Source organism: Varroa jacobsoni, unplaced genomic scaffold (genome assembly GCF_002532875.2).
Source record: "Varroa jacobsoni isolate VJ856 unplaced genomic scaffold, vjacob_1.0 scaffold_885, whole genome shotgun sequence".
Lineage (NCBI taxonomy): Eukaryota > Metazoa > Arthropoda > Arachnida > Mesostigmata > Varroidae > Varroa > Varroa jacobsoni.
This window is the reverse complement of record NW_019213787.1, coordinates 126,823-154,637: the sequence shown is the minus strand read 5'-3', so window position 1 is coordinate 154,637 and position 27,815 is coordinate 126,823. Positions and strand designations below refer to the sequence as shown.

The window sequence follows — 27,815 nt, the reverse complement described above, 5'->3', positions numbered from 1 at the left end:
ATATATGTGTATCCTTTTTCGTCCAAAACTAAGAGCTATAGTAACAAATACTGAGAAAATACTCTAGCAAAAAAGCTGAGCCCATTTTCTATGCATAGGCATGATTTGTCCAAGAACCCACTCAGTTTAAATCCTTTGAAACAATTCGTTGTCTATTTATCAGGTGTCTGCAATACCGGAAAGAGGACCGTATTGATGTGATAGCTTTGGCTAACGAGGAGTACCTCAAGCCAACGAAACATGGAGGCCGGGCCTCCTCTTCTGCAGTGCCCACAACACCTACGTAGCTACCGCCATACGCGCCGTTGCGTTGTACCAACATTTAACAACTCGATATATATATATATATATATATATATATATATATATAAAGGAGAAGCAGAGAACAGCCATTGGAAAGGACAGAAAGGACAACCGATACAACAACCAACTTAAAAGTTACATTACCGCTGCTGTGAAACACTTAATCGATTGGGGAACGCCGAAGAACAAGGCAACACGAATGACACGCTCAGCAACAGAAGAAAGTAAGATTAAAAAGTCAAAGGAATCATGAGCATGGGAGAGTATCAGCAACACACCAATGGCGAAATGAAGATTTAAAATACATCTTTCAACAGCGAGGAAACAATGTTCGTGTAGCAAGTCAACGTACATAAACACACGACACAAATTAAGAGAGCGCGAGGTGGGAGGATAAAGCCAATTTACTCAATCGACCGTCAGTGGCACCGAATCATGCTATAAGCCGGCTAAAATTTAGATCAATATCGGTGCCAAGCCGCTCGATCATCGTTTCGAGCTGATTCATGATGAGAAAAGAAAAGCAGTCGTGGCTGTGCGGGCCACCATCAAAACGGCCCATAAACATTCGATGAAAAAACTCATCCGCGAGAAAACATCTAGACGATTGTACATGTATTAACTATTTTCATGTTTGTTTCCTCAGCGAAAGGCGTCCGCCATTATTTCTACTTCGATGATTTCAATTACTAGTACTACAATTACCATTAAGGGGGGGGGGGGGGAAGTGCAGGCGGGACAAACACCTGTTCTGTGCGATACAAATGGACTGATCCTTGGAAAAAAAGAAACCTGTGAAAAATGCTAAAGCTAGGGAAATTAGTCGAATCAAAGAAGGATGTTAGTTGGCTTTCCTTAACAGTGTGTTAGTACGACACTGCGGAAGCCATAGCGACCATGGGTAACGATGATACCGCGCAAAAAATCCTTGTATAGAACCTATAGTGATGATATATATATATATATACGGAAAGCAAGACGTGGTGGCTTCGTAATAATAATAATAATGATGGTAAAATAATACTGATGCTATTGATGATGGCAAACAAAATAATAATACTGATGATTACGATATAAACGAATTATAACGAAGTTGTAATGAAACAATCGATTGACAGACACAGACAACAAATACATTCTAATAAATACATTGAGCTAGCTATCTATCGACTGAGCAACACGGAAGATATAGTGAAAGGTAAATGTGAATGTAGATGTAAACGGAACAGCTAAGAAATCGGTGAAAGCAAAACGGAAAAGGGAGCAGTTGCGGGGCGACGATGGAAGCGTTACAAAGCTTCACTTGAAGACAATGTAGGGGGCACGCCAATAGGTCGACCTCTATCAACGCGTGCTGGTCAATACATACGTGCCACTTGAATTTTGATACTTCGAGTGCCGTGTGAGAGAAAAAGGCCACAAAAAGGTGGAGAAAGACACTGAGAAAAGAAGAAAATGTGCGTGTATGTTTGGTGTGTCCTTCTTGTAAACTGAGAGATTCAGTGGATGCGTGAGTGGCTGCCTGGTACCATGAAACGCGCATGCGTTAAATAGCAGGGAAATAGAATGGGTTGATCGATTGACAGATGGGGCAAAAGGAACGAAAGCAACAATGGGTGAACAGGAAACTGAGAAAGACATTGCCGAATTGCAGATGATTAAATGTTAAATAAAGTATAAAGGAAGGTGGTGCTGATGATGATGACGACGGTGTAAATGGTGACGACTAGGCTATCAGCAATGAACAATGTGCCGCGATAAATCATCGTGAAGATGGGACATAACGGTGAACGAAGATTTAGTACAGTAATAGCAACGTAGGCGGGTTTGGCCGGAAAGTGGACCGGTTACTGCTGCTGTACAAGCCAACCAAACAAATGAAGCAACAAATAGACAAGGAATACAACAACAATAACATCAGCATCAACAGTAACAACGACAATGAAAATAAGAAAAAAGAACGAAAGAAACATGAGTGTGCTTGTGTAGTAAACAAAAAAAGTAGAGAGAAAAAGGATGATGGCGAAAGAGGACATCAACAAGAAGAACAACATTACAAGATGAAAATAAAGAACTGAAGTTGTATGAGCTGTGAGGCGTAGAACAACATTATGACCATGACGATAATTACAAAGACGACGACGACGACGATGATGATAATAATGATATGGATAATGATAATGATGATGGTAATAACAATGATGATGGTGATGATAGACGTAGATGGCGGTTGGTCGGCCGAAGAAGTTAAGGAGAGTAAATTGAGCGACAAGTTTAATGGGTGAGTAGAAGAAAAACGCTATTTCATGGGCGGCTAGCAATGAATGAATGGATGCATTGTACGAAGCGAGTTGATATTGAGTAGTGTATTGTATAGAACGGGTGAAAAAACGTGAATTTTTAGTTCGAAAAAAAAGAGAATTGTGAAAGAGAAAGTTGTGAAAGAGAATTATGTGGTGGGTGGTGGTGTGGGCTGGTTGGCAGTTATTACCTATATGTTCACTGACGTTCGGATGCGTGACAATAAAAAGTCTTCGATGCATCCTTGATCTGCTTTATGAATAATTAACAAAGACAACCAATCGATTTAAGATTGTCAAACTCAGCTAGAATTGCTACCTACCATGACTGTGCCGACTACGCTGCTTTAGAATCTCTTGAAGTGTTATAATTAGAAAAAACAAATAAACAGTATGTAATCAGGATTGTTCATTGCGGTGTATGCTGGCCTGTAACGGCGAATGCACATACAATTGGTGTATGGTCTTTGATGGTGTATGTCCGCTTATGCGACAGTGGGGTTCGTTTTCTACCCGCGCACGGCCATATGACGTCGGTTGAAAACCCGAGTCAATTTGCGTGCGCTTATGTGATGTTGGTTGATGACCGACCAATTCTGCGACGTTTTGAGAACAGAGTCAATGGTCCTGGCTACAGCTGAATGTCGATGCCGGCGTATTGGCTCAGTCCTAATAAATAATTCTCAGACATAATAGGATAACTCCGGTATTCGCCGCTTGAATCCTTGAGAAGAGACTAATTTAGTACAATTTACGTACTCATCTTCGTGCACTGTATAGTCAGTGGCTAGGAGTATTGACCAGAAAAAAACGAGCGAAGTGTGTCTCTGAAGTTATTTATTATATCGTGTCAAGAGCAGCGTAGCAAAGCGGTCGCTGTGGTAATGGTAGCCGATCCCGCAACTTGTCGCTCCTACACTCTGTTTACTACGGCCTGTGTTTTACGGCGTCGCACAATTATAATAATAATAATGATAATAATAGTAAGAATAATAATAAATAAATGATGGAGGAGAATAAACAGTTAATGAATGACTGGATGACAAGAATCGGTAGTTTACGGTTGCCACAGACATCTGCGTACATACATATAGAGACGAACACAGCAATTACGTACGCCCACAAATCCATGGAGCGGGCAAAGGTAAGCGTGTAAAAGAAACAACGGTCAAATCAAGCGGATAGTTATATCAACCTACACTTACCGTATCTTTTTACGCCAGCCGCACTAGGTCTTCAGGATAGACAGGGAGGTGGCGATAGATTTAACCACCTTTGCTGCAGAGCACATGTTCCGTGTTTAAGTATCCGCAAACACAGAGTCCGAAATTTACCAGAAGAGAACGCGGCTACCGTAGACAGATTAACGCGAGCTAACAGACAGGCATACGAATATCTCACGATATTTCGTGTAGGAAATCAGGTAGTCGGAGCGAAGAGCGCACATCTACATGGTTTTTCAACGATGATGGTTATAATAATGAGATGGTACATATTCAGCAAACCAACTCATCGAGTCGGAGGAAATACATGAAAAAAAATGCGCCCCTACTTGTGATTATGGCAACCAATGCCTATTAGATATAATATAGAGAGAGAGAAAGTGTAGGCCATTATTTCCGTCTGCCAAATGTACATCCTTCAGGAGTTGTGGAGTTGAAAAAACAACATAGAACTTGACATTCGGACTTTGAAATGATATTAAAATGCTAACATTGACAAATGACCACACATCGTTTGAACTTTCGATCTACCAAGAACTTAGCTACAAAGGACCCCGCAGTTACACTAGAATTCCAAATAGAGACAGCGTATTTGTTGCTTCGTTATATTCAAAATTTTGTTCTATGACTGCTACTTTTTCATTTGATAATTGCCATCTTTAAATTATTAATTACATGATATCAGAGAGCTGAGAATGCGGATGACGGCTGCTAGGTTTATATATTATACACAAATGAAGGTCGTTAAATAAGACACGTATAGCCTAATTAATTTAGAACGTAACAATCCGGTAATCAGATAAGCAGGAAAAGCTCAGTTCATATTTAGTTAGATGTTTAATTGATACTCTAAGTGATACACTCATAAATGTATCTTTCGCTAAATCAGTCAAAAGCAGTTCCTGCCAGAGTACAACAGAACAAATGAGCGAGATTTGAACTGAAAGACATATCGATATTAATAAGATAGAGCACATTAATACGTTTATGTAACCAATGGTACGATAGATGAGGTTCAAAAGACAGCGAACTGACGGAAATTACAGATATATGTGAGAAGAACTGAAGGATTATTTTGAAGGTGTATTGATGAAAAAGAATCACAGACCAGTGTAGGGGTAATCTTTCCATGGTTAAATTTCGGGTGGGCTCGAATCTCTTCTAGAAAACCTATTCAGTTTGTGTCTGAAATGAGATCAGTGTGTCTGATCCAGGCGCTACGGAATACGATTCGATTATTTTAGGCAATAACGAAAAGGTAGCTATTATGTTCGCAACGGATCTTCGCTAGTCTATTCGCATGAAAGAGCTTCCCTTGATATTTGCTGTAAAATTACTTATTATATTTACTAGTGCAAACGTACGGATCGAGTTTATATTTGTCTTTTTGTCGTAAACGTTAATGGCTGTAGCTAAGCATTGACCTGGATGAGCATTGTAATAACTACTGGCTACTAGTTAATTGCTAAATTAAAATAAGGGGCAAACTATCTTAAATAGTGCTAAGACCTATTAATGGGGTGGGTTTATTGCAGCCGTAATAGGTGTTTTAGTCGATGTTTACTGATTTCTAGCTTACAAATTTCTAGTAAGTTGACTTTAGATGAGTAGGTGATTTCCGTATGCCATGATCGAATGATTTGCTCCTACTGCCTGCTTGATGATGTGTATTATTTATGGGTAGGCATACTAGTGTATGGTTTGGATGAATAATTGATTTCTGTATAAATGATAGTTAAGGCTGCGTGACTAATCAGAGCGAACCTGGTCTTAAGCAAGTTATTGAATGGGTAGTTAACACTTAACTATCCATTATCTAGTAACTAATTGTATGTTAATTCATTAAAATTGTTATTGGATCAAATTGAATATGCTACCTTAAACTTACATCAGCTGGAGAACCAATTGTGTGCTGCTCTAATTTTATGTTCTTTCCTTCCTACACTACACTATGATCTTTTAATTGCTGTTATATCTATAAAAGCGACCAAGGCTGTAGTAAATAAAATAAGTAATAGGTAGGCATGCGGCTGTCGTGGTTCTCGCATTCGGATTCATTGTAGCAGACGTGTTGATACCTTGAATTTCGTTACGTTTGGTTGGAGGTCCTCGGTTGATTATACCCTCTAGAATTGACTGTTGCAAGTATCGTTTTAAGCAGAACAATTCGAAGTGTCGATACGAGAAAAATTTGGATAGAATAATACTAATGCAAATTCAGAAGTCAACAAAATGGGTATAGCAGTACGGCCATTTTTCGATGTTTTGATGTTTTGATTGTCATCCGCTACTTCACACAGTCGAACTACAAGTGATTGGGTCTGACCTCGTTTTTGGTCAAAACTGACGTGAGCTGTAGATGCTTCGGCAGACGGATGTAATGGCGTGCATGGATGGTGAAGAATTATGTTTATCAGGAGGGCGGTATTCGAAGCAAGCGTGAAGACACAGTTAGTAGGGAGGCACGGAAAAGCAGTTCAGATTTTCTGCTAGAGGAGTGTTAATCTGTTTAGCGTTCGTCGACTTTCGCTGGGTTCAGTCGAAGCTAAGCATAGGGAAGAAAATTGACGGGATTCATCGAAGTCTTACACCACGCGCAAACCAATGCCTAACAGAAACGAAAGGGAAAAGAAAATTTCGTGTTTAGAATTTCGGACTAGCAGCAGCGAGGAGTTGGTAGAAACAGGCCTTAAGGCCTGAGGGGAGCGAAAACATATGGGGTGCTTGTAAATATTAATATAAAGAGCGACAACAAATATTGATAATGCTAATGAAGCGACGAAAAACACCGTGGACACTGAGAACATATAGAGTAAACGAGTGGGTCGAAGCACAGACAGGTTGAAGTAAGGAAGCAGAGGCAAAGAAGCAGGGATGGTAATGTAGCTTATAACATACAATTCTGGTGGTCTGTTTGACTTTGTTTCTGCAACGGTCCGATCCGACGTCAGAAAGAGGCAGCACTTGAACCTTTCGCCGATAAAAGCCGAATACGTCGGAGCACAGTGACCACATAACGACGACGCCATCAGTAATGATGATGGTAACATAAACGGTATATGGACCTCGATGTGGATTACGGGTGTGATCTTTTAGAGGTTCTCCGAGCACACACCAAGTAAGACTTAAGATGTGGGTCGGTCTTTAATAAGCGTGAGAGATACCAAGGACATTTCCGGGCTTCTAGATAGAATGCGTGTATAATAGAGTTGAGTCGAAGTGAAAAAAAAACGAGCAACATAATGGAACATACAGAGATGAGGAGGGGAGGGATGTGGTAAAAATAAATTTGGACAGAGAATAGGATCAGGCCGTTTATTCACGCGAGCTGGGCAGAATCGGCCTATCACCAGGAAAGCAAGATATGACGCAATGAATGATATCGGCCATGATAATAACAATAATGATAATAATAATCATAATAACGACAACAATAATGATAATAATACTAAGGATAATAATAATAACAACAATAATAAAATGAAAAACTCGACGATAACAACAACACCAACAACAACAAACACGAATACGTGGAAAAGCTGTACATGAAATGGAAGCGGAGAAAAATAACGAGAGAATGCGGACGTGAAAGAAATATACGCGAGCGTACAAGAAAAAAGATGAACAATTGTGTGTGGATGCGAGGACGTGAGATGAGACAAAAATGAAAAAGTAAAGATGAAAATAAATAAACGAAACTGAAGGAGTCGTAAAGACTGCAAAGAATAAGACGAGAAATGAATCGTCGTTTAAGAGAGAGTTCTTTGTTCTCAGTTGTAGATAAAGCAGTGTAGAATAATTAGGCTTCTGAATTGTCGACGCATACGTTTGTTGAAATGCTAGATTTATATTTTGGGGATGTTAGGGCTATTGACAATTAAAGGCTAACATTTATGTGTGCTACATTTTGCTCTTTAAAAGGCTGAGAAGTGGCGCTGAAGCAATATTTATGTCTTAACCGAACAGCGTAATGGTGTTTATATAGCGACGTATATGCCGAAGTATAATCACGTTTGCCATGTAAGCGACGAACTTTCCCTAAAAGCGTTTACTAAAATGACGAATTAGATTGTCGTCGCGTTATTGATGAGGCACTTATCTTTCTTCTGTCGCTATGGCTAAGCTTCTTTAAATTAAACAAAGAAAAAAGCACGGATAAAAAGGTGGTAGACACAACTGCTTTACTGAGTAGCTTTTGCATAAGTTCTGTGGAGGACTAGCAAATAAGCATGTAAAATACTAATTATTCTAATAGCATGTCAATTTTCTTCATATGCTGGCAAATTGTCAATTTTAAACTAAATTATTTATAACTAGATATTTTTGGTAAAACGCTAGCTTCATTCCACTCGGTAGATGTAATAATTGATCGACTTAGTTCATATCACCTCTTTGCATCAAGGCGCTTTGGCCGTTGCTTAAGATATATGTGTATTCTCTACACTATACACAGCCTATTCAATTCTACAATACATTTTCCGTCCAAATTATCGTATGATAAAGTTTTTACTATTCTTTGTATTGATATCACACACCGTTTTAGGATCAGATGCTCTTACATTTTGTGTGATTTTCCATACCCTAAATTCGACCCGTTCTCTCGCATATCGCACTTTTCGATCCCATCTAGTTTTAAATTGAACCCTTTGATTGTTTTTATGCACGTCAACCATCTGTCTTAATTCTCTCATGGTATCAAAGCTATCTCGTAGTTCTTGCTTGCTAAAGAGAGGTTGGCCAAGCACACGCTTGCCTTCCACAGATTACTTCGCATAGTGAAATGTACAGTCGAGTATGGTGCGGCTTAGCAGAGCTATTTATAATGCTAAAAGTAATCGACCGATTTCATTAATAAAGGTACCCTTCTTATTACTTTTTGTAAAAGCTTACGATAAGATGTTTGGATAAATGGAGAATAATTTCAGCATTTCAAAAGCACATCAAAGTATTAAAATAAGAGGGTACATCGGGAGTGGATGGTATGAATTGGTGAAGAAAGCGGAGCAAAATTCCTTTCTATTCGAGGCTTATTATTCTAGATTTGTTGGAGTAGCAGAAGAGTTCGCATCGAAAACACCTAAGAAAATAGCCAAATATGCCAATCTAGCTGTAAGCATTTCAATCATATGTTTATTTCGAGGGCGGGTTAAATGTTTTCGTTCGTAAACTTTACACTATCCTATAATACTCGTTGCCGTAGATACATTGAACTACACGTTCTATGTATATTGTATTTATGCTGTTTATACATGAATACGTAGCCTATGGTGTTATTTGCCGACGTTAAGTGTAAAAAGTGTGACTTTTATTAAGCCACACTTTATTTATAAAAATAGTATCTTACACAGACAACCAGTAACTTATAATCTGCTAAGGATTTAGATGGTAAGAAGATTCCTTGACTTTCCTGATAATACCTGATGCGAGCACACTCACTGGATACGCTTTAAGTACATGGTGCCTTATTGGTTTCGTACATTTAACACAATGTTCCCTTAATCCTGTTGTCTTACAGCGTTTTGAGTGAGGACGATGCTCCAAGGTAATACCGTTACCGAACAAGGAATAGACAGCTAGAAAATTCACTTTTAGAGATACGTACCAACGAGTTTCCTGATATGACTCTAAATAGAGAACTTATTCATCAAAAGAAAAATTAATTTCATTATATTGCTTTGCGAAGTACAAAAAAAATCGATTCTTCTTTTTATAATAAAAATTAGTCAGAAGGTGTGATTGTTAGTGTCGTCGAAGGCATGCGCGATGTATTCCTCTTCCACCGTCACTCATTTACGTTAAATGTGTACATTCCTAAGCGAAGGTACTTTACCTTTAGAGTTATAATAAACGAAAGAAAATATAACTAATTCTGTGTATCCATTATCAATTTTCACACTCACATTTTTCTTCACTTGAAAAACTGTATCCGACTTCCCTGGTTTTATTAGCAGATTGCGAAAAAATTTCAAAAATTCCATTAAGTTTGTAATTCGGATCCTTACAAAGTCTGATTGCAAAAATCGAGTTTTCAAGTTATTCATTTTATAATGCATGTGAAATAGAAAAAGATATTAAAGTTTAGACGTGTATATTACAAGCTTATTAAGAAACAATTTTACCTAATCTACTTCTGTATCTCATAGATTCAACTTTTCATCTTTCTTCGAGTCCGAGGTTATCATGTGTGAAGTTTTGTTCCAGGAGACATGTGGATCATACATGTTATGTCCGCGTTCTAAATAATATTCTAATAATTATTTCATTCATTTTGGCATTTGATAAAATTAATAAAACAGCAATCGGTAAATTATTTCGTCAAAATTAAGTTATATAAGGATAATGTGAAGGAATTGCTTAGACATGGTGCTCCATATCTAGGTAAACATATTTTGCCAATATACACTTATTAATTGACAACGACGGCATTTTCTATCGTTTGTTCGATATTATATACGATATCAGCTTAACACACGTACAAATCAAACTGACTGCACACATCATTCAAGTTTTTGCTATTTGGGCAATAGGTTTGCTTTGTTGCAATGTGCTTTGTGTTCATCTTGTAGTTCAATTGCTTTGCACGTTGGAACTATCCAGTTGTTGTCAACAGATGCACTCAATACTTTACAATTTATATCTTTTTTATAAGATATAAATTATCGGTATACGGATGTATAGGGTTGTGAGATAATATCTAGATGATCAGAAGCAGAAAATACCGATCAGTTATTAAAAATGATGTTTATTTTTTCTTACTTAGCATGTATGAGTACGCACATGAAGACCACTTTATTCAGTTGAGAAAAACGCGGTTTCTGTATGATTTGGACGAGCGCCACAGGGTTCAACGTTCCATTGAGTTCGATATCATGCCGCTGCGAACTCCGTTGATTTGCATATGTAACCAAATAGTAGGAACGGCCATCAAGTGGTCGTCGAGGTGTAAATATGGCCGTCCGCGACAATGTGCACGTGCCAAGTGATTTCAATGGAAAAACAGAAGAGAATCAAAACGTTATCCAATTACAGAAAATATTCTCAGGTTAGATTATTTAGATTATTAGATTATTATATATATATATAGATAGGTGATTTAGGAAGCACGGAGAGTGGTTTGAGAGTGAATTAAATTGCTTGGTGTTATATGGCGGGTAAAAAAGGTCGGTACACACAAAACTGAGCAAATGGAAGGAAATGATGTATAGTCGAAATTCTCTTTGAGCCGTCTCGTAAAAATTTGTTTTACTGAAAGATTTCATGCTTCCTAGTAGTGACCGACCCAATATTACTTAACTATGTAAAGAAGGTGTTGTCATTAACTTTTAACGAATTAACGACGATCAGACAACGAAGCAATATATATATTTGCTTGTACTGTACTTGCTTTTTTACACGTACTTGTAAAAAAAGGAAGTACAGTTGTTAATTCACCCGTGGAACTTCACAGAACAAGTAAAAAATCGATGAAAACTGCAATCTATTACGCAATCTTGCCAAAACTATAACCGATTAGGGTATTTTTACTCCTTTGAAAATGTACGGGTGTTTTATGTTGAACGTTATATCAGATTTTTGTCCTAGCAATTCAAGTTCATAGGCATGATGGATGTCAATATTTGTTGAGTTAAGCATGTTCTGCCCTAACTCTAAATCCCTTTGTGATTTTGTGTGAGATGTCAATAACATTCCTGTTTACGATCCACATTTTTTTTAGAGCTTCGGGACAGGACAGGAGCATTTTGCCAGATGCTGGAGTCACTCCAGTTGGATATTTCTGGTCGTGAAACGAAAGATGGCCTTTCATGGCTTGAACTAAAGAATCACATGCTGCTTAGCTACTTGATCGACATAAACGATGTCGTCCAGAGCAAACTCAAAGGTGGTTATACGCAATTCAGTATTATTAATGTTTCAGTGTTTTGAGTTTTATATCCGTTATGCGTTGTTCCAGGTAACTAGCCCCTTCCAACTCAAAAAGTTATATATGAATAGTTACGACAATAAGTTCCAACTCAAGGTAAATTGTGTCTACCTTTAGTTTCGAACATAGGTCATTTTGTATATTCTTAAGACAGACACGTTATCCCTGCATTTTCGCAGGAACAGATAAAATAAGCTAAATAGTATCGATTCTTCGTTCCAATGAACTCAGAAAGAATCAGTAGCTCTTTTAAAGTTATTTGTAATTAGGTTTTAGCACACCTTGCTATGAACAGATATTAAGGTTTTCACTTGATGCCAAAACGCCATGGCCAAGTTTCTTGCCTTTCATATAAAAAACTGCAGTTGATAACTCGTTCCTAACACGGATAAGGATCAATTTTTTAAACTGTAAACAAGATTTGAACAGTTTATCTAAATGGTTAAACTTTTGTTTATTCTTAGCCTTTTTTCATGTGCGCTAATATCAAAATTAACGACCAGGTTAAAAAAATGTTAATCTTGAAGCCGACAACTGCCGTCTGATCTGCTGATGGGCGGAGATCTTACGACACGAAGAACGCTACCTTAATCTTACTAGTTCGAGAGTTGCAATAAATTAAAACGGTCTAATAATACCAGTCTTGGTAATCTTCAGATAGATATATATATATATACATATATATATATATAAAGCTTTCACATCTCGTTGTTGAAGCAGCACGAACGTTTCTCACCTGAGATAAAGGAAGTAATAGTGACTTATGTGTGTGCCATATTCAATGATTTCTACTTCAACCATTACAGGCAAATCGATTGCCGAAAGCCCCTCAATCCGTCGCTTAATAGAATACCGAACAGTACTTGAGCGAATGCGACCTATTGATCAAAAGTTGAAATATCAACTACAGAAGATGCAAAAGATTGCAGCCACTGGAAAGGTAGATTTCTTGTATTATTAATGAGATATCAGTTGTTAAATCGACGAAAATTGATAACAATCTATGAAATGTATTAGGAAAATCCTTACTAAACTAGATAAAAAATTTGACTTATGCTTGGGAGATCGCGGATTCTAATAAAATTACATGTCGCTTTTCAATTAGTTTCTATTTATTATGAGATTTGCCAGATACTTATTAAATGTAGTAGAAAGACATGCGATGGCATCGCGGCAAATTCCGTATCGTTTATTGATCTTAATAAAGAAAATCTGCCTTCCTATTTAAAATCGAAACAACGAGAGTAGACTCCTGGATACGGTTTCAATGAAGCCTAACCATATTTAATCCTTTTTATTGGGATTAATTCAGATTTGCTATAAACAATAGATCAAATTTGTTCTAAAAAGGGGAATATCTAGATACTACGACGGAGAAAAAGGAAGAGAAATTTATTGGCCTCTTTGATTCAATTCCACACGTGTGGTTACCTAGGTTGACAAGAACGATCCACTGAGATTCAGAGCCAATCCCGACGCGTTTGAATTCGACAACAATATCAACAGCGGTAACGATCAAGAGGCGGCAAAGGATGAAAAAAAGACAAATGATGCTACCAAAAATGGTACGTCAAGGTCTAAAAGCGGTTCTCCAGGAGCTGCTAGCGTTAACAGGGCAAAGCCCTCCACGGGAGTTTACGTCCCACCAAAGTTAACGCCGCTGCAGTATCTTGAAGATGAGACGCATGAGGCTCGTCGAGATAGACAAACTACGCAGGCCAAACGAAGGGCACTTAGTTCCAGTCTGATTGCAGAACTTCAGAGGGAATTCCACGAAGGTCCAATGGAGGTGCGCGAAGAATATAACCCCCACAAGGAGCGGCTGAATAAGCTCAAGCGGGAGCGCGAACGATATGAAGAAGATAACTTTGTTCGATTACAGGTAAAGTTGCTTTGATATGTTGATGGGGAGTTTGAAGCTCTATCATGGAGAGATCGGTATTATTAGATCTTTGTTTCTAAATTAGCTAATTGAATTATTCTGTACTTGTTACAAGCAGTCTCACATATGTTCAAAGAGCTGCAGTCATCATGTTACGCTAGTTGCAACGGTGTTCGCATATAACTAGTGTCTCTAAACTGAAAATTTCCATGTACTCAAATATGAAAGAAACAAATGTTGTATAACATTTTTTTGATTTGCTAATCGATCAATAATTGATTTGTACCTTTTGCTTCCCTGCAACAGGTGTCTAAACAAGAGAGGCACGCTGATCGCTTGCAAGGTTTCGCTGCTTTGGATGATATCACGGAATTTGGAGGACAGGGCGATCATGATTTTGTAGATCAAGGTCCATCAAAAAAGCGACGGAAAGCTAGTTCCAAGAAATATAAAAAAAAGTGGGGCCAAAAGGGTTTTAGAGGAAAAAAAAAATAAAGAGAGAATGATATTAGAACAAGACATTCTATCATGTTGTTTGGACTTTTCAGTCAATACCAATATTTAAAAAATATTAACATTAAACAAGTTCCTTTATAAAATAAAACAACGAACAAACCACTGATTTTCTACGAAACAGTAATATATAAGGAATTACTTAGAAATTAATGTGTGCGATCCTTTTCTTTATCTTATTGGGTACATCGATGAAGGTGCAATGTTTATAATAGTATAATCTTCAGATGTTACTGTTGTACTTTGTAGCAACCAATGTGTTGCCCTCTTGATATACCAGCTTGTATGTAGTCGTAATATTATTACCTTCTAGTAAAAATGGTAGCAACTTAAGGGTGGTCGCAACACCTAGAATATCTGAAGAATAAAGCTGTACGAACGCATTTATACTGTACACGGTATCTTCGTGCAGGGTTTTATCGCAACAGGAAAGCTTCATGGAGGGCTTTAATATCCGTGGAGATGCTTTCCCTGTCAATAAATGGGCTTCGCTTCTTCGTAGAGCCATGATTATCGGGTGGCGGATCGGTGGGAGTTCTGAAAGCAATATTCTAGTCCGGTTTTGCATTTACGAGCGATCATTTTAAATGAGTACTCGTGAAGATGCTGTGGGTAGAACCAACACGTTCTCCTTACCTCTTGCCAAGCCATAAACAACACTAAAAGGGCTACATGAAAGCTATTTTTGTAGATAACGATGAAGAATCATTAGAGCAAATAATCGGCAAAAACCTCTCAAAAAGCTATTTTAATTGAACGTACCTCAGCTAATGCCAGAATTGTGAAAGACCGAAATCTTTTGATTTCGGTCAGAGGTTTTTGAAGTTTTACATAAACAGACGTAAAAGGAGATGAGGTACTCAACTAAAACACTACGTTTCTTCTTAATATAGACAAACCAAAAGTTGTCTGTGACTCTCAACCCTCGTCCTACTGTAAGACCTTCACACCACTACTACCTACTGTTTGAAAATCTTAGATAGTCTTTAGGTGACGGATAGGTATTATTCATTTATTTTTGACTTGACTCGGGCAAACTAGAATAACTTCAACAAACCTATGTGAATTACAAATCTATTTTTGGCTTTCACGCGCAACGCAAACTAAAAGAGAGCTGCTACTGTGTATAACAAGTACACGAAATAATAAGCCAATATAATAATTATCAGATTATTTTAGGTCCGACTACGCGATATTGTTTGCATTAAAAAATCGTGGTCAACACGTTTTTTCTGTTTTGTTATTTTCAAGAAAATTCGTTTTGAAGTACAAATCTCTACATGTATTAACAAATTATATATAACTGATCTGGGTGGACTTTCAAACTGAATAACTTTTGAATTACGGAAGTTATGCGAAATACTTCTTCTTATCTTCTGTAAACTTTTAAGTTAAGTTTACTTCAGGAGAAGTGAGTTTATCCCCGTGATAGCTTAGTAAGTAACGTATTTGGGGACACATTGTGGTCTAGGTTTTAATTTGGGCATAAACAGACTTAATTTCGTGCTAGGAGGCAACCCTCTGGTGGAATGCCTAACGGCGATACTGAGCGTAGAAGTCCAAAAAGACGTGAATTTAAAAGAAAAAGCATCCTTTAATCTTGAAAATCAACGCTTAGTGGTTAAATTTAAGGCAGCGAAAATCTAAAATTGGTAAGGGCATAAGGCAAGGAGGTTCCATGGGAAAGAACAATACGTAAATAGCGCAAACTTTTCAAGAACAGAGATTGAAGCGTTGAGCGCCATTGAAAAAATGACTTATGTGATTAGAATTAATTGCCGTACTTGCTACGAACATCAGGGTTATCTGCTATTATGAGATAGTCGCCGAAAAGGAAACAACTAATGTAGCCTACTATCTAACGGACTAATTACGGAACAACTGACGCACGCTGTCTGGTTACTTGATTACAATGTCAGACCTCACCGTTGTACCTCAATTACTCCCTAGATTAAGATCCAATGTTGGCTTTTACGCGCTTATTCTCCTGATCTAAATTCGTGTGATTACGAGATTCTCCATGCTCTAACAAGGGGCAATTATTAAGCAAGCATATCTCACTATCGATACTTTGAGAAGCTATAGGCAGCGAAATTGCATATGGGAACGTGAATACTAAGTATATGGCCATCCAGAAGCTGCCAGGGTCCGGGCAAGTGTGTGAAATATGAAAAAACTTCCAATCTATCCCAACAATTTCAAAATTTCAAAGCAGGCCGGGTTCGGTTGTGACAGTACATCCGTCTTAAGAGACCGCTAATAATTTAATACAAAAGAGATTAACAATATAACAACAACTCAATTTTATTTCCTATAAAAATAACCATTATATGATAGAGGAGTTAAATAGAGAAATAGATATACAACGACAGTATGCTCTATTAATCAATTAAATAATATATAGATTGTTTAATAAACGTAAAATGAATTATTGTTTAGTCTTAAATATGCCCGATTCACACTCATCTGTAACCCATGATACAGCGTATAAAACTACGCAGAAGGTTTCAAAACAGCTTGATTTGTGAGAACAGAATCGCAGTGAACTATCCAGATTGGCAACAAAATTGCGCGTAATGCCTAAACTTTACGCTGCTGTCCAGTGATTACTAGTTTGTTCGCTTTGTCCAATGGGATGCTGGCAGTAGTTATCACGTGCATGCATGCAGGTTTCATAGGCTTCCAAATTAACCAAATATTCTTTTTTTAATATTTTGGTAATTTCCACATTACATTCTCAGTGGCTAGTTGCAAAGTTCTCAAAGGGCAACTCCTCTTCGCAAATTCGTCACCACTGATCTGCGAATGTAGGTGCAGGTATTCTATCAACTTGCAGGCTCCTATTAAATTTTTTACGTACTGTCATGTAATAGAAGCCTACCTTAGGTACCATTATTTCATGCAGTATAAGTGATATGTTGGATCTTTTATTTAATTTTTTTTAGCTGATCTGGATGATCATGTCAGACTAATGTCACGTACACTGTTTCAGTACGCAGGATGTATGTATAAACAAAAAGGATAAACAGGATGAGACGCAGATGTATTGAAAAAAGTCAGCCATTACCTGAATTCTATTAATTGCTAGAGATGTATGTAAGTATAAAACTTCATTTTTTGCCATCTTCGTTGTGACAAGATGTGCGAAAGGCTTAAAGGAAAACACGTCGTATACCAGAGATGGGGGCTGAGGAGCCATTACATTAGAATTCATAGTTTTCTAAAGGAGCATGCGTATTAAAACGAATATAAATCTTGGGGTGTTATTTACCTTTTCTGTAAAATGAACGTATGCACAATTTATGTAGACAACGGTGGGTAATAACTTAACAATGTTCCTACTATATAACATACTGCTGTTGGATTTCCATTGTAGACATTCGGGCTTGTCAGTCTCGAGAGGACCTTTGACTTTTGCAAATTAAGAGATGGAGTTATTCCCTAAAAGACTATTCCAACAAGAAGTGAGCACAGCTTACTACACGAATAAATAGTGAAATTGTATATATAGTTAACTCAATATAATTATCCTTGAAGTTTGATCAACAGTTCGAATGCTGTTTGAATCACGATTGCTCAAAGGCATTTTCTGCGCAGTGTGGTCATCTCACAGCTTTGCATGCTCCCCGATACCGTTGGGGACTGAAAGTGGCATACCCGTATAAGTCTCTAGGAAATTAACTATATGGTCCAACACCTGTAAACAAGGCAAAAAATAAAATAAAATATACTGGTAGTCAACAACCATTATACCTTAAAGATGTCAAATGTATACAATATGCATTACAGCAGCAATATTTTGAAGGACAACATATGTAAACAGTCTCTAGACCAGGTCAACGAAGTATACCAATATTACCTTTTCAGGCTCATCAAGATGCACCGTGTGCGTTCCCTGAACCATAACAAGCTTAAACTCTCGGCAGTTTTCCTCGTACAGCTTAACGAACTTTTCGTAGGAGAGTCCTTTCAAATCTCTGTGAGTTTCCCCGGTAGCTCTCAGTACGAGTAAGCGACCCTACAATATGTCATGGAATCAAAAGGGTGGACGTGTTCATTACCAGGTTGACCCTAACCGTGCAATATATGTCACTACGAATCAATGCACTTGCAAACTTAAACCCGTTGACACAGACTCTAACGGAGTCCGTGCCAACGGTCAAAAAAACTGGCAGACTATTCTGTTAAACTATTATAAGCAAATCCGGCGGACTTTCGAATAATTTTTTAAACAGTTGAGCCAAAATGGTGATTTTTCAATATTTCTTGAAGATACTTTTTACTTTTACATGTTTCTGATAGCACTCTAGGGACTTCTGGACAACTACCTACCTACACTTCACGTTCCCGTATGTAATTTTTCTATCAATGGCTTCTTGAAGTAAAGCAACACTCGGTTATACTTCTTCACCAATTGCCCTCTTCAAAGCATGAAAAGCCCTGTAATCACTGAGATTTATATTGAGGAAATAGTCAGGTTGAAGCTAATGTTGAATATTCCTTTGCTTAATCCAAGAAGTGCTCTGAGATAATCAGTTATCACCAAGTAACTAGACTCACGCTTTTGATTGCCGTGCCAGCGGTCTCTGAGTTCCTTAAGCTGCATTAATTTTTTCTTTTTTCACGATCATTTCGTAGAGACAGATGTTCCTGATATCTATTGTAAGTACTTCTACCATACTGCGTTCAACTGCGGTACTGCCACTGAATTCGATTTCTGTGATTTCGAGCGCGATGGCATTCGTTTACCTAGTTCCTCTTCAGCTGACGGTAGAGATTGCAATATACTTCATCTATAATAACCGCTTTTTCCAGCCGAGGTTTTTATTAAAGGTTCACAAACTTCGCGTAGAAGCCACCATACACATTTCCAATTGGCCTAAAGTCGATTCACGAGCACTTATTTTTGTACTCAGTTTCCGCATTTCCATTATTTGAATTATAGTTATGTAATACATGCGTGTAGAATATGTGAGAAAAAAATTCTACCCTACAGGGCCTTAGCTCTGATTTTGCAAAAGACTTTGTCGGCTGTGGCAACGTGTTTCTGTCTTTCGGGTTATCTGGTCATCTCCTCACTAATCAGGACTCCAATATCCATTTTGAAACATTTGTACCATTGAGGCGCCGTGGTTTCGCTTAAGGCCTTCTTGCCTAATGTCTTTACCTACCTAAAATAACGTTCGAAAGACGGTGACGTTAGAGGAGTAAAACATTGGCCACTGAACGTTGATTTTCGAAACTAAAAAAATGCTTTTGTTCTGAACTCATACATAAGTACAACCGGTTTTGATTCACAAGTTTTTAGAAGTGTTTACCAACAAAATTTCGCCGCGAAGCGGCGCGTAGCTCAAAGGTTATTCAGTTTTAAAGTCCACCGAATTTGCTTATAATGGCTTTACGTATCTTCCTTCTTCAGCAGTATATGTCGATTCAGCTGTATTGATATATGCACCTCTAAAGTATGAAGGACGCTCAAGAGAAACTGCCAATGAGTCCTGTACTGATCAAACATGGATGTTGTATAACGTCATGACTATGAAAAGTAGTATAGAAAGCGGCAACTGCCATTACTACACGTAGTAAAAGAAGCTTTGCTTACCTGATATCGTTTAAGAATTTCGTATTGATCTTCGAAGGAGTAATTTAGAGTTCGTGTATATTTGAGTCGAGGATCGGTACGTAATACCTGTGAAAGTGTGTTGAAGAATTAAAACTTGTAAAAGTCCATATCACTTGTGTATGATGGATCTAAGAGATTAAAAAAAGCTCAAATATACGAAGAAAAGAAGTGGTATGCATGTCAACTAAATGAATTATGCTTCGAGTACCATGAAAGGCATGAAAATACCGCACAAGGGTTTACTTGAAGAAAAATTATTATTATTGTTTATAGAATTAATTAAAAAGGACCATATATCCAAGTTTCCAGTGAAGTAAGCTCTTGCAGGTCTGCCAAATGCAAATGATGATCCTTCTAGATGAAGATCTGGTTGTCCGTTAGGCCTTGGTTTCTTCCTTAGAACCACCCGTTTCGATTTCTTTGTTTGTCTTCTCCAGTATTAATGTACAGACGCCACTAGTGTGCAAAAATTGTCTTTTGTAGTCGCATGGTATTCGATACTGAGCAAGTTAGTTACTAACGTTAGGCTGCAGTTCGCTGTTTGTTTTAGAAAGTTCATGAAACGCCCGAACTTCAAATAGTCGTCATCAAACTCAGACCAGAGCGGAGATCTCGGATACCGTTTCCAAACCTAACGAAGAACTCTTGAACGGCAGCGCCGTCACCGTACGCAAAATAAAATCTGCGCTGTCTTGGCAGCGTTTTGGCCATGGCGAAATTTATCGTATTTAAAGTGTAAAAAATACACTTCTTTACTTAAATCATCAATCTTTGATGAGCTCCCTCGGGCTGAGATTGCGCTCCAGTTACATATAATATACAGTTACAGCTGATAGAGCAGAGAACGTGCTTTTGAATGGTGTATCGGAAGTGACCAATAAGTGAGGAAAACTGGAAAAGGGGGGTTTTTGAAAAAAAAACGTGAGAAATTGTTACCTTATTTAATATTAAGTGCCCGTTTACCTACATGCATGGCATATATCACACGACAAGTGTGGTTGAATAAAGAAATGTGTATACATTTTGTAATATATATGTAACATTGTTACGTACCACTCCTCCTTGATAATCGACTATTGCTCTTCGCATTATAATTGCCGCGCTGTCCCTCGCTAAGGAATCAGGGGTTGTCAGCATCCGGCGGTTGACGACTTCTTCGAGATCCTTGTATACGGGGGGTTGACCTTGCTTCTTCTCAAATGAGAGCATGCTACCCACTGTCATTGCAGTCATCTTCATTGGGGTGCAAAACACAACAATAAAGGAAATATAAACATTGCAGATCAATAACATTTTACTCTTCAAATTAAGTAAATGAGCTTTTCGAAGAATATAATGAGCGACAACTATGGGAGAGTTGAAGAAAATTTGATAATTTCACCTCAGGTAGTGATTTGAGAGAGCAGTTCATGATGGTGATGATGTCGAGTGAAACAAAATGTGTAATCAGTGAAGGGAAGAGTCCAGCTAACAACAAGGAGATCATTGCGCCCATTGAGTGGCCTATAAGCGCGAAGCCCTCCCAGTGTAACTGGTCCGCTAACTGAAACAGATCAAAGTTTCATGGGTCTAACAGTCAATAGACGGCACCAATTCTTGAAAAATGTACGAAAAATACGAAGGTTATTTTATAGCTTTCCTAACTTCGTAAATAACTCTGCATTAGGATAATATATATTACCTTAATATAGAATATCACACCGTAAAGTAAGAAAGCAGAGGAAAGATATCATTACAATCGTTAACTTTTTCTGAAAGGATATCCACCTTAATGTGGCCATCAGACGGTTACAAGGGGAGCATGAGAGTAAGTACACAGAGCGTAACCTCATCGATAGCATTGCTAAATCAACGTGTGCACTGATAAAAACGATGCATAACGATTGCCTCCAATAAAAATCGTTGGAAATACGGTCTAAAGCGACGTATGCTCCATAGCATTTTGCAAGTAGTTAATTTATTACTTACTCTCTTGAGATCAATGGCGTGCTCAAGAATAGTGTATGTACATCCGAGTGGGCGATGGCTGGACAGTCCATGGCCGCTCAAATCCACCGAAACGATGTGCAGGTTCGAGGGAAGTAGCGGAAATAACTGCGACGAGACCAGAATACAAAGCCATACACCAGAACCAAACACAGCAGTTCACTCATAGTCATCTCAAACACTAGGGTCGTTACAGTTTACCATGATATTTTTTCGTGAAGTCACTGCTTCGGAAGCGCGCCCGCATTTCTAATTACCAGAGATCATCTGAACGATCGTGTAAGCGTTTGCGAAATGAAGTCAGTATACAGGCTTGGGTCACATTTTGGAAAGCAACTAACACTTGCGAAATATTTAGGTTGCAGTTTACGCACAACTTTTAAAGAAAAATTGCTCGTGTAAATTGGATATGGCATATACAGCGTGACAAGTATAATCACATAACAAACAAGCAATTATTTTAATACCTACATACCTTAAGAAATGTGTTTGAGTTGTCCATCCAGCCGTGAACAGCGAGCACTTTCCTTGACGAGCTCGGATCTCCCCACTCTTGTGCAGCCATCTGTCCCCAAGGCATAGGAAATTGCACCTCTTTCGATTGACGCATTTTGTTCAGTTCAATTTTGCTCAAACTCAAATGATTCTTCAGTTTTTTATGGCTGTTTATTTGGACGCGCAATCAAACAGTATCAAGCAGCAGGCTCTTCTTAACCGTAGTACACTTTCTTACAGCCAAAGACTTCGTACAGACAAACCTGTCCGTAATAGACTCCTGACACAATTGAAGCAGCACTATCGACACAAGAGTAAGGAACATCGTGCAAAATAACTATTAAAATTATTATTATTAAAACGATGACTAATAATCAGTTGATTCTTCTTCGTACTAAAATCATTGTCTCTGTAAGCCGACTTGTTGTTTTTACTGATATGACACTACTACATACGTTTTATTTCAAGTGTGTTTCAGTGGCATTAATGGTAGCAATTGCTGCTACACTGGACCGAAAGCAACCGTAATAGTAATGAGCATATAGGGGAATCGCACTATGATTGATTGTTCATTGCTTATACTTTTTTGTTCCATCAACACTATCTGCATACATTGACCAGATTAAACGCCTGCACGCAGTCCGTATATATGAATTATTAAAAAAAGAATCATTCGAGGAGCGTGAAAAAGAATACACAGTTGAGTTGCCTCAGTCACTGCAATCGTTCGATATCCTATTCAAAAGATATGATTACGTGTGATTACTCACTGTAACGATAGGTTTATATTAAGCGGAAGAGGAGATTTTTTGATTCTACATCTTATAAGACAACCATTTAGCCTTAGGCTCTGATTGCTCTGCAAAATGTGGCCTCAAAGCGATATAAATAAAGCTCATAAGATTTCAATGTACATGTTCCTTATGTAGTTTATCATGAATGTAGCATCTTAAAATACTTTAATAATTTAGTTTCATTTAGAAAATGCATACCTATATCAACAAGCAGCTTGTAAAAGTGACTGCCCACTTTCTGATCCCTCTCTTCTACCCCTAACCTTATTAGTTTTATAAAAAAAAATCATTCAATAGCATAAGCACATTTGAACGAAAATACAAATCTAATCGAAGAAGTACGCCGTGGTTTCGTCGTGTTTTCCGTCTGGTACTTTTTAAGTCGTCAGCCAGTACTTCAAACAAAGCGAAAAAATGGCTAAAACATTGTAAATGAAATAATTGCAGCTAAATTTAGCTGACTGCCATTTTTTGCTCATTTCCAAAATTGATCTAAACCTTCTGCTAGAATAACTGATAATAAGCAATACAGGATCGACTCGTGGAAAAATACTGTACCGCTAAACAGTACCTGTGTAATTTACCAATACTAAAGTATGACAATCTAGACCAAACTTTACCTCCGCCGTAAGCTAGTATGTTATCGACCCCTTTTATACTATCGCCACCTGGTCGTTGTTGCACATTCTTGTTGAGTAATTTGCTTATCAACGTAGCTGAAGCCCGCAATAGATTACACAAACGTTTCTACGTTAATATCATTTATGATCGCGTGTCAACAGATCCGGAAATGCAAAAAAAAAGACAGCTCACCTCAATAAGCCCACAATAGTAGTGATGGGAAAATTTAAATAAAAGGCGGTCGTTTTTGATCCGGCAAAATTAAATGAATGCTTCTTAGCTGTAAATGTTTCTAAAAAATAAAATTTGTGCAGGACATAATTATGAGGAAATTATAAGATGACGCAAATTTTCCTTCAAATAAAACTTCAAAAAATTGAATCAGATATCGTTAGCCTAAACTTATACTATGGACGGGAAGTTTTCTGTGTGGTTCAAGATCCTTTGCCGGGATATTTCAACACGGATAATGTAACATCAGCACAATAAAATACTGTTTTGTAACGCTAATAAATCCTGATTACCTAGTGGTGTTAGTTACACCGGTTTTTGGAGAATGCAATTGTAGCTCGAATAACATACATATCTGAATACTTGATTTGTTCTATATTCAGTAAAAACTTTATAATTTCTAATTCTGGGGCACACGGTGTCCCAAAAAATGTATATTCTGTTTCAAGGATCATCATTTTCTGATTGCTTTTTTCAGAATGTAATTAAGTGAAAATAATGAATGGACCGAGGTTGCATTTTAAGCAAAAACATTACTTCAAAATGTTATTGAAAGTATGAAAATATAGTAGAAGCACAAAGACAATGTCGTGGCAATCTAATTTCGTAGCTTAAAACTACCCGAAGGAAAGTTTGAAGCGGATGGAAATGCTCAAAGTATCTGTAGAAAATGTTTTAGAAGGCCAAGAGCATGAACGAGCTTCACTAACAGACGAAGAGTACCGGAAAATCATAGAAAAATGGACCAAATATTTGTAAGACGAGCAAATCGTGAGCTTGGTATCAACAAGCCAAGTCTATCACATCCAAAAGCGTTGTAAATAAAAAAAAAATTGCCTTCCAACAATAGTACATGCTATCAATATAGATAATCAGCATTGAAAAAAACAATTCTCTGAACGGTAATCGGAAAAATATACGCAAGACACACAGTTCTTTTTAAGGTTCGATTGGAGCGGTGAGGCTAGATCCGAACTAAATTTTATATTTACTGCGCAACTATAAATCCACATCTTTCGCCGGAGCGATATATTTACCAGAATCTACACTGTGGTGCAGCATTCCGAGAAATTAATGATCAAGTCATTATTTTTTACACTGCAGTGATTGATACCAATAATTTGATTTCTCCGCAACCATCTGTTTTACCAAGTATTCGAAGGGACTTCTGTCAAAATGGCGTGTTTTATTTCTGACAGGATGAGGCAGCTGCAACGTGCAACTGCATTGTGGTGTAAGGTGATATTTTAATGAAAATCTTCCTAACAAATCGGTTAGACGATGACGCCCCTTAATATACTTCGTTTGTTCTCCTGAATCAGTTTTTCTTATGGGGACGCTTTAAAAATAATATATACCCCCAAAAGATCGACAACGCTGGAAAATTCAAAAGCCAATTTTACTAGACCGCAGTAAGTAAAATGTTTGTTGAATCCAATGAATTAATCGCCAACCATTACCAGTAGTGTATTGAGCAGGACTTTTGTTTATTGTTCTTCAATTGTTTAGACATCTGCGGTAGGAGGAAAAGTTATATATTTTATGTAGATTATTTTGCGATTTAAATATTAAACTAATGCAAATAAAAATAGAAGTTCAAATCACCGAACGTATGTATACTTTTTTGACACATACTGTATATCCGTTATGAAACGTGATTTGTTCTATGAACAATACCATTCACATGGAGGAATCCTACATACTTCCAGCGTGGTACTCACTAAAATATAGATAAGACACCGGATGCAAAACCCGTAGACATGGAATCACTGTAAACAAGGCACTGTCAACACATGAAGATATTTGTCTTATCTCACGAATCCGTATATTCCGTACAGAAAACACAAACTTTCTCAGGCAGCCTAAGCGCGTAACGCTACACAACACGAATGCGGCGACATTAAAAATTGTACCTCACCTGGTAGGAGATCGACTAGAGTATTCTGAGTCTTTTAACAAAGAACGAAAGAGTAATCTGTGCGATGGTATACCGCGAACGTTAGCAAAGAATGAATGCCCGTCCTACTCCTTCTTAAATCTAGCCACGGGACCACCACGCAGACAAAGACAAAGGGGAAACGTCGAACTATTTTGAATTTATGATCCCAAAGATCAAAATTACTATAACTCTATCGACTTTGATAGGAAGTGGCATCTGTGATGGTGTACTGAGCGCATTTAAAAGCAGGCACGCCAGAAGCCAGGGAATTATCTACAAATCTTTCTTCGAATAAGATCTATCGCCAATAAGCTTGTCATTACTTCACTGCGCATGGAAATTATAACCTCACTCATTTTGATTAGTTGGGCCGATTCGTGCCATTTATCATTTTCAGTGCTTACCCAGTAACCCAGATCTTCTGTTTGATTGCCCCAACTGTAAATACCGACACGTTAGCAGGTGGACATCAAAAGGCACAGTTTGGTGCCGACAGTAAGCTACACACCGACGTTTACTGCCGACCTGATCGGGCACCGCAGCGATGATAATGCTACCTCTTTCTAGATTTCGCAACCCTTCCGTACTGGAGACAAATCTCAGCAGAGATATCCCGAGTTCAGGATTGTCTGCCGTGAGCTGATCGGAACAGCTGATAGCAACAGTTTATATCCTGTTCTGGGAGAGGCGACTAGTAAACACGACCGTCCATCGCCAGAACTATAATCACGCTATAGTCGAAGACAAGTATAATTGCTGCCCTTGGTAGCAGACGATTACGGTTCGATGCGAAAGGTACCATGTGAGCGTGGACTTGGAATGGATGCAGGGAGAGATAGAGTAAGTAAGAGAAGTTGTAGAAAGAACGACATAAAAGTTTTCGTTTTGAAACGGTCACATTGCTATTTACCATGTGAAGTGTAGAAAACACATTGATGTAGCTATCACTAATGACGGCCGCGTTTGATGGTGGTTTGTTGAACCTCACCGCAAATCTATACATTTCAAAGAAGTAAACTAGACTAATGTTACTGCGCACCTTTACTATTCATATCTCGATTCTAGATACAACGCGTAACACCATCGTTCGATCCAATACATGATAACGTTTTGAACGGCTCTTGAATTGTTTTTTGCCGATGTGTTGTTCCTACGATTGAATGAACTAGTATGACAATTCTTGTAAAATAGTCAAAATTACTTTTTCCCTGAAAATTCTACTAGAAATTGTTATTGGAGAAGAATTTTTCACATACTCAGAAGGTATCGCAACACAGCCGAAGAAGTTTGTTTGCAATCTCAAGTAAGCAGGAACAGAAACAGCTAGTTTCACTAGTGTTGCTATACCGTACACTGTCCTTTACATTACAACGATAAAGCTTGCCATCTTTTAGCAAAAACCAGCAGGTGGGAAAAATCGTATGATAACTTTGACCCTTCTTACCTTAGAAGGTAGCTGCGGAAACTCGCAAATTGTCTGATACTACATATATTATGAAACGCCGATGTTTATATCCCTGGATCACGAGTACAGACAAAATAAAAATAGGGACAAAATGCAGTTCTTATCAAGAGTGAATTCAATTAAGTTATTTTTGGAAATAACTGAACTTCTCATTTAAAAAGAATCAGGACATTTTAGAAGCAGCGTCTGGTTATGTACATAGGTTAATGGGATTGTTGCAACGAATGGCGGTGCACGAGGACATTAATTGATTAATAATTAGCAGATTCAGACGTGTAAAACTACAAGACCCAATTATTTCTTTATTATTTCAAACATTTTGTATTTGTACTTGTTATAATTATGAAATACGCGATCTGTGAAGCTTTTATTTTCACAATAAAAATACATTCAAGGTAGGTCTTTTGATAGATTATCCAGCTTTTTCACTATATACTCTTTTAGATCAAAACAAACAAATAATACTCAAAAAAATAATAGACCAGTCAAAATGTTTCTTAACTATAGATAGTGAGATTT

At 37.8% G+C, this 27,815-nt stretch overlaps 3 protein-coding genes across 8 annotated transcripts in view; 2 read left to right on the top strand and 1 right to left on the bottom strand.

The window, feature by feature from the left end:
• Window positions 1-10,667, top strand: part of Tlk (Tousled-like kinase) — a 47,178-nt gene extending 36,511 nt beyond the window's left edge. For 2 of the 3 annotated variants that reach the window (XM_022840728.2, XM_086970156.1), the window contains exon 8: window positions 164-7,585. In XM_022840728.2, the coding sequence (XP_022696463.1) occupies window positions 164-287 (124 nt within the window). In that variant the 3' untranslated portion in view covers window positions 288-7,585. Of the gene's footprint in view, window positions 1-163; window positions 7,586-10,586 lie in introns of those variants that run through there. The other variant, XM_022840730.2, reaches the window with a different exon arrangement.
• A 59-nt stretch (window positions 10,668-10,726) lies between these two features.
• On the top strand, window positions 10,727-14,295 carry LOC111264670 (neuroguidin). The gene is made up of 5 exons (XM_022840732.2): window positions 10,727-10,868; window positions 11,541-11,705; window positions 12,554-12,687; window positions 13,183-13,629; window positions 13,936-14,295. Exons 1-5 carry the CDS (start codon window positions 10,775-10,777, stop codon window positions 14,122-14,124), a joined length of 1,029 nt encoding a protein of 342 aa, XP_022696467.1. The 5' UTR covers window positions 10,727-10,774; the 3' UTR covers window positions 14,125-14,295.
• Window positions 14,296-16,421: 2,126 nt separating this feature from the next.
• On the bottom strand, window positions 16,422-26,549 carry LOC111264671 (serine hydrolase-like protein). Of its 4 annotated transcripts, none has more exons than XM_022840733.2 (8): window positions 26,236-26,549; window positions 22,227-22,546; window positions 21,734-21,859; window positions 21,147-21,308; window positions 20,819-20,998; window positions 19,745-19,831; window positions 18,002-18,160; window positions 16,422-17,839 (listed from the first exon to the last, which is right to left on the bottom strand). In XM_022840733.2, the coding sequence occupies exons 2-8, from the start codon at window positions 22,359-22,361 to the stop codon at window positions 17,750-17,752; spliced, it is 939 nt and encodes a 312-aa protein (XP_022696468.1). In that variant the 5' UTR covers window positions 22,362-22,546; window positions 26,236-26,549; the 3' UTR covers window positions 16,422-17,749. The 4 variants fall into 4 exon arrangements, with proteins under 4 accessions (XP_022696468.1, XP_022696470.1, XP_022696472.1 ...); XM_022840735.2 differs by having other exon boundaries at window positions 26,340-26,549; XM_022840737.2 differs by lacking the exon at window positions 26,236-26,549 and adding an exon at window positions 25,811-25,835.
• Between the last annotated feature and the right edge of the window lie 1,266 nt (window positions 26,550-27,815).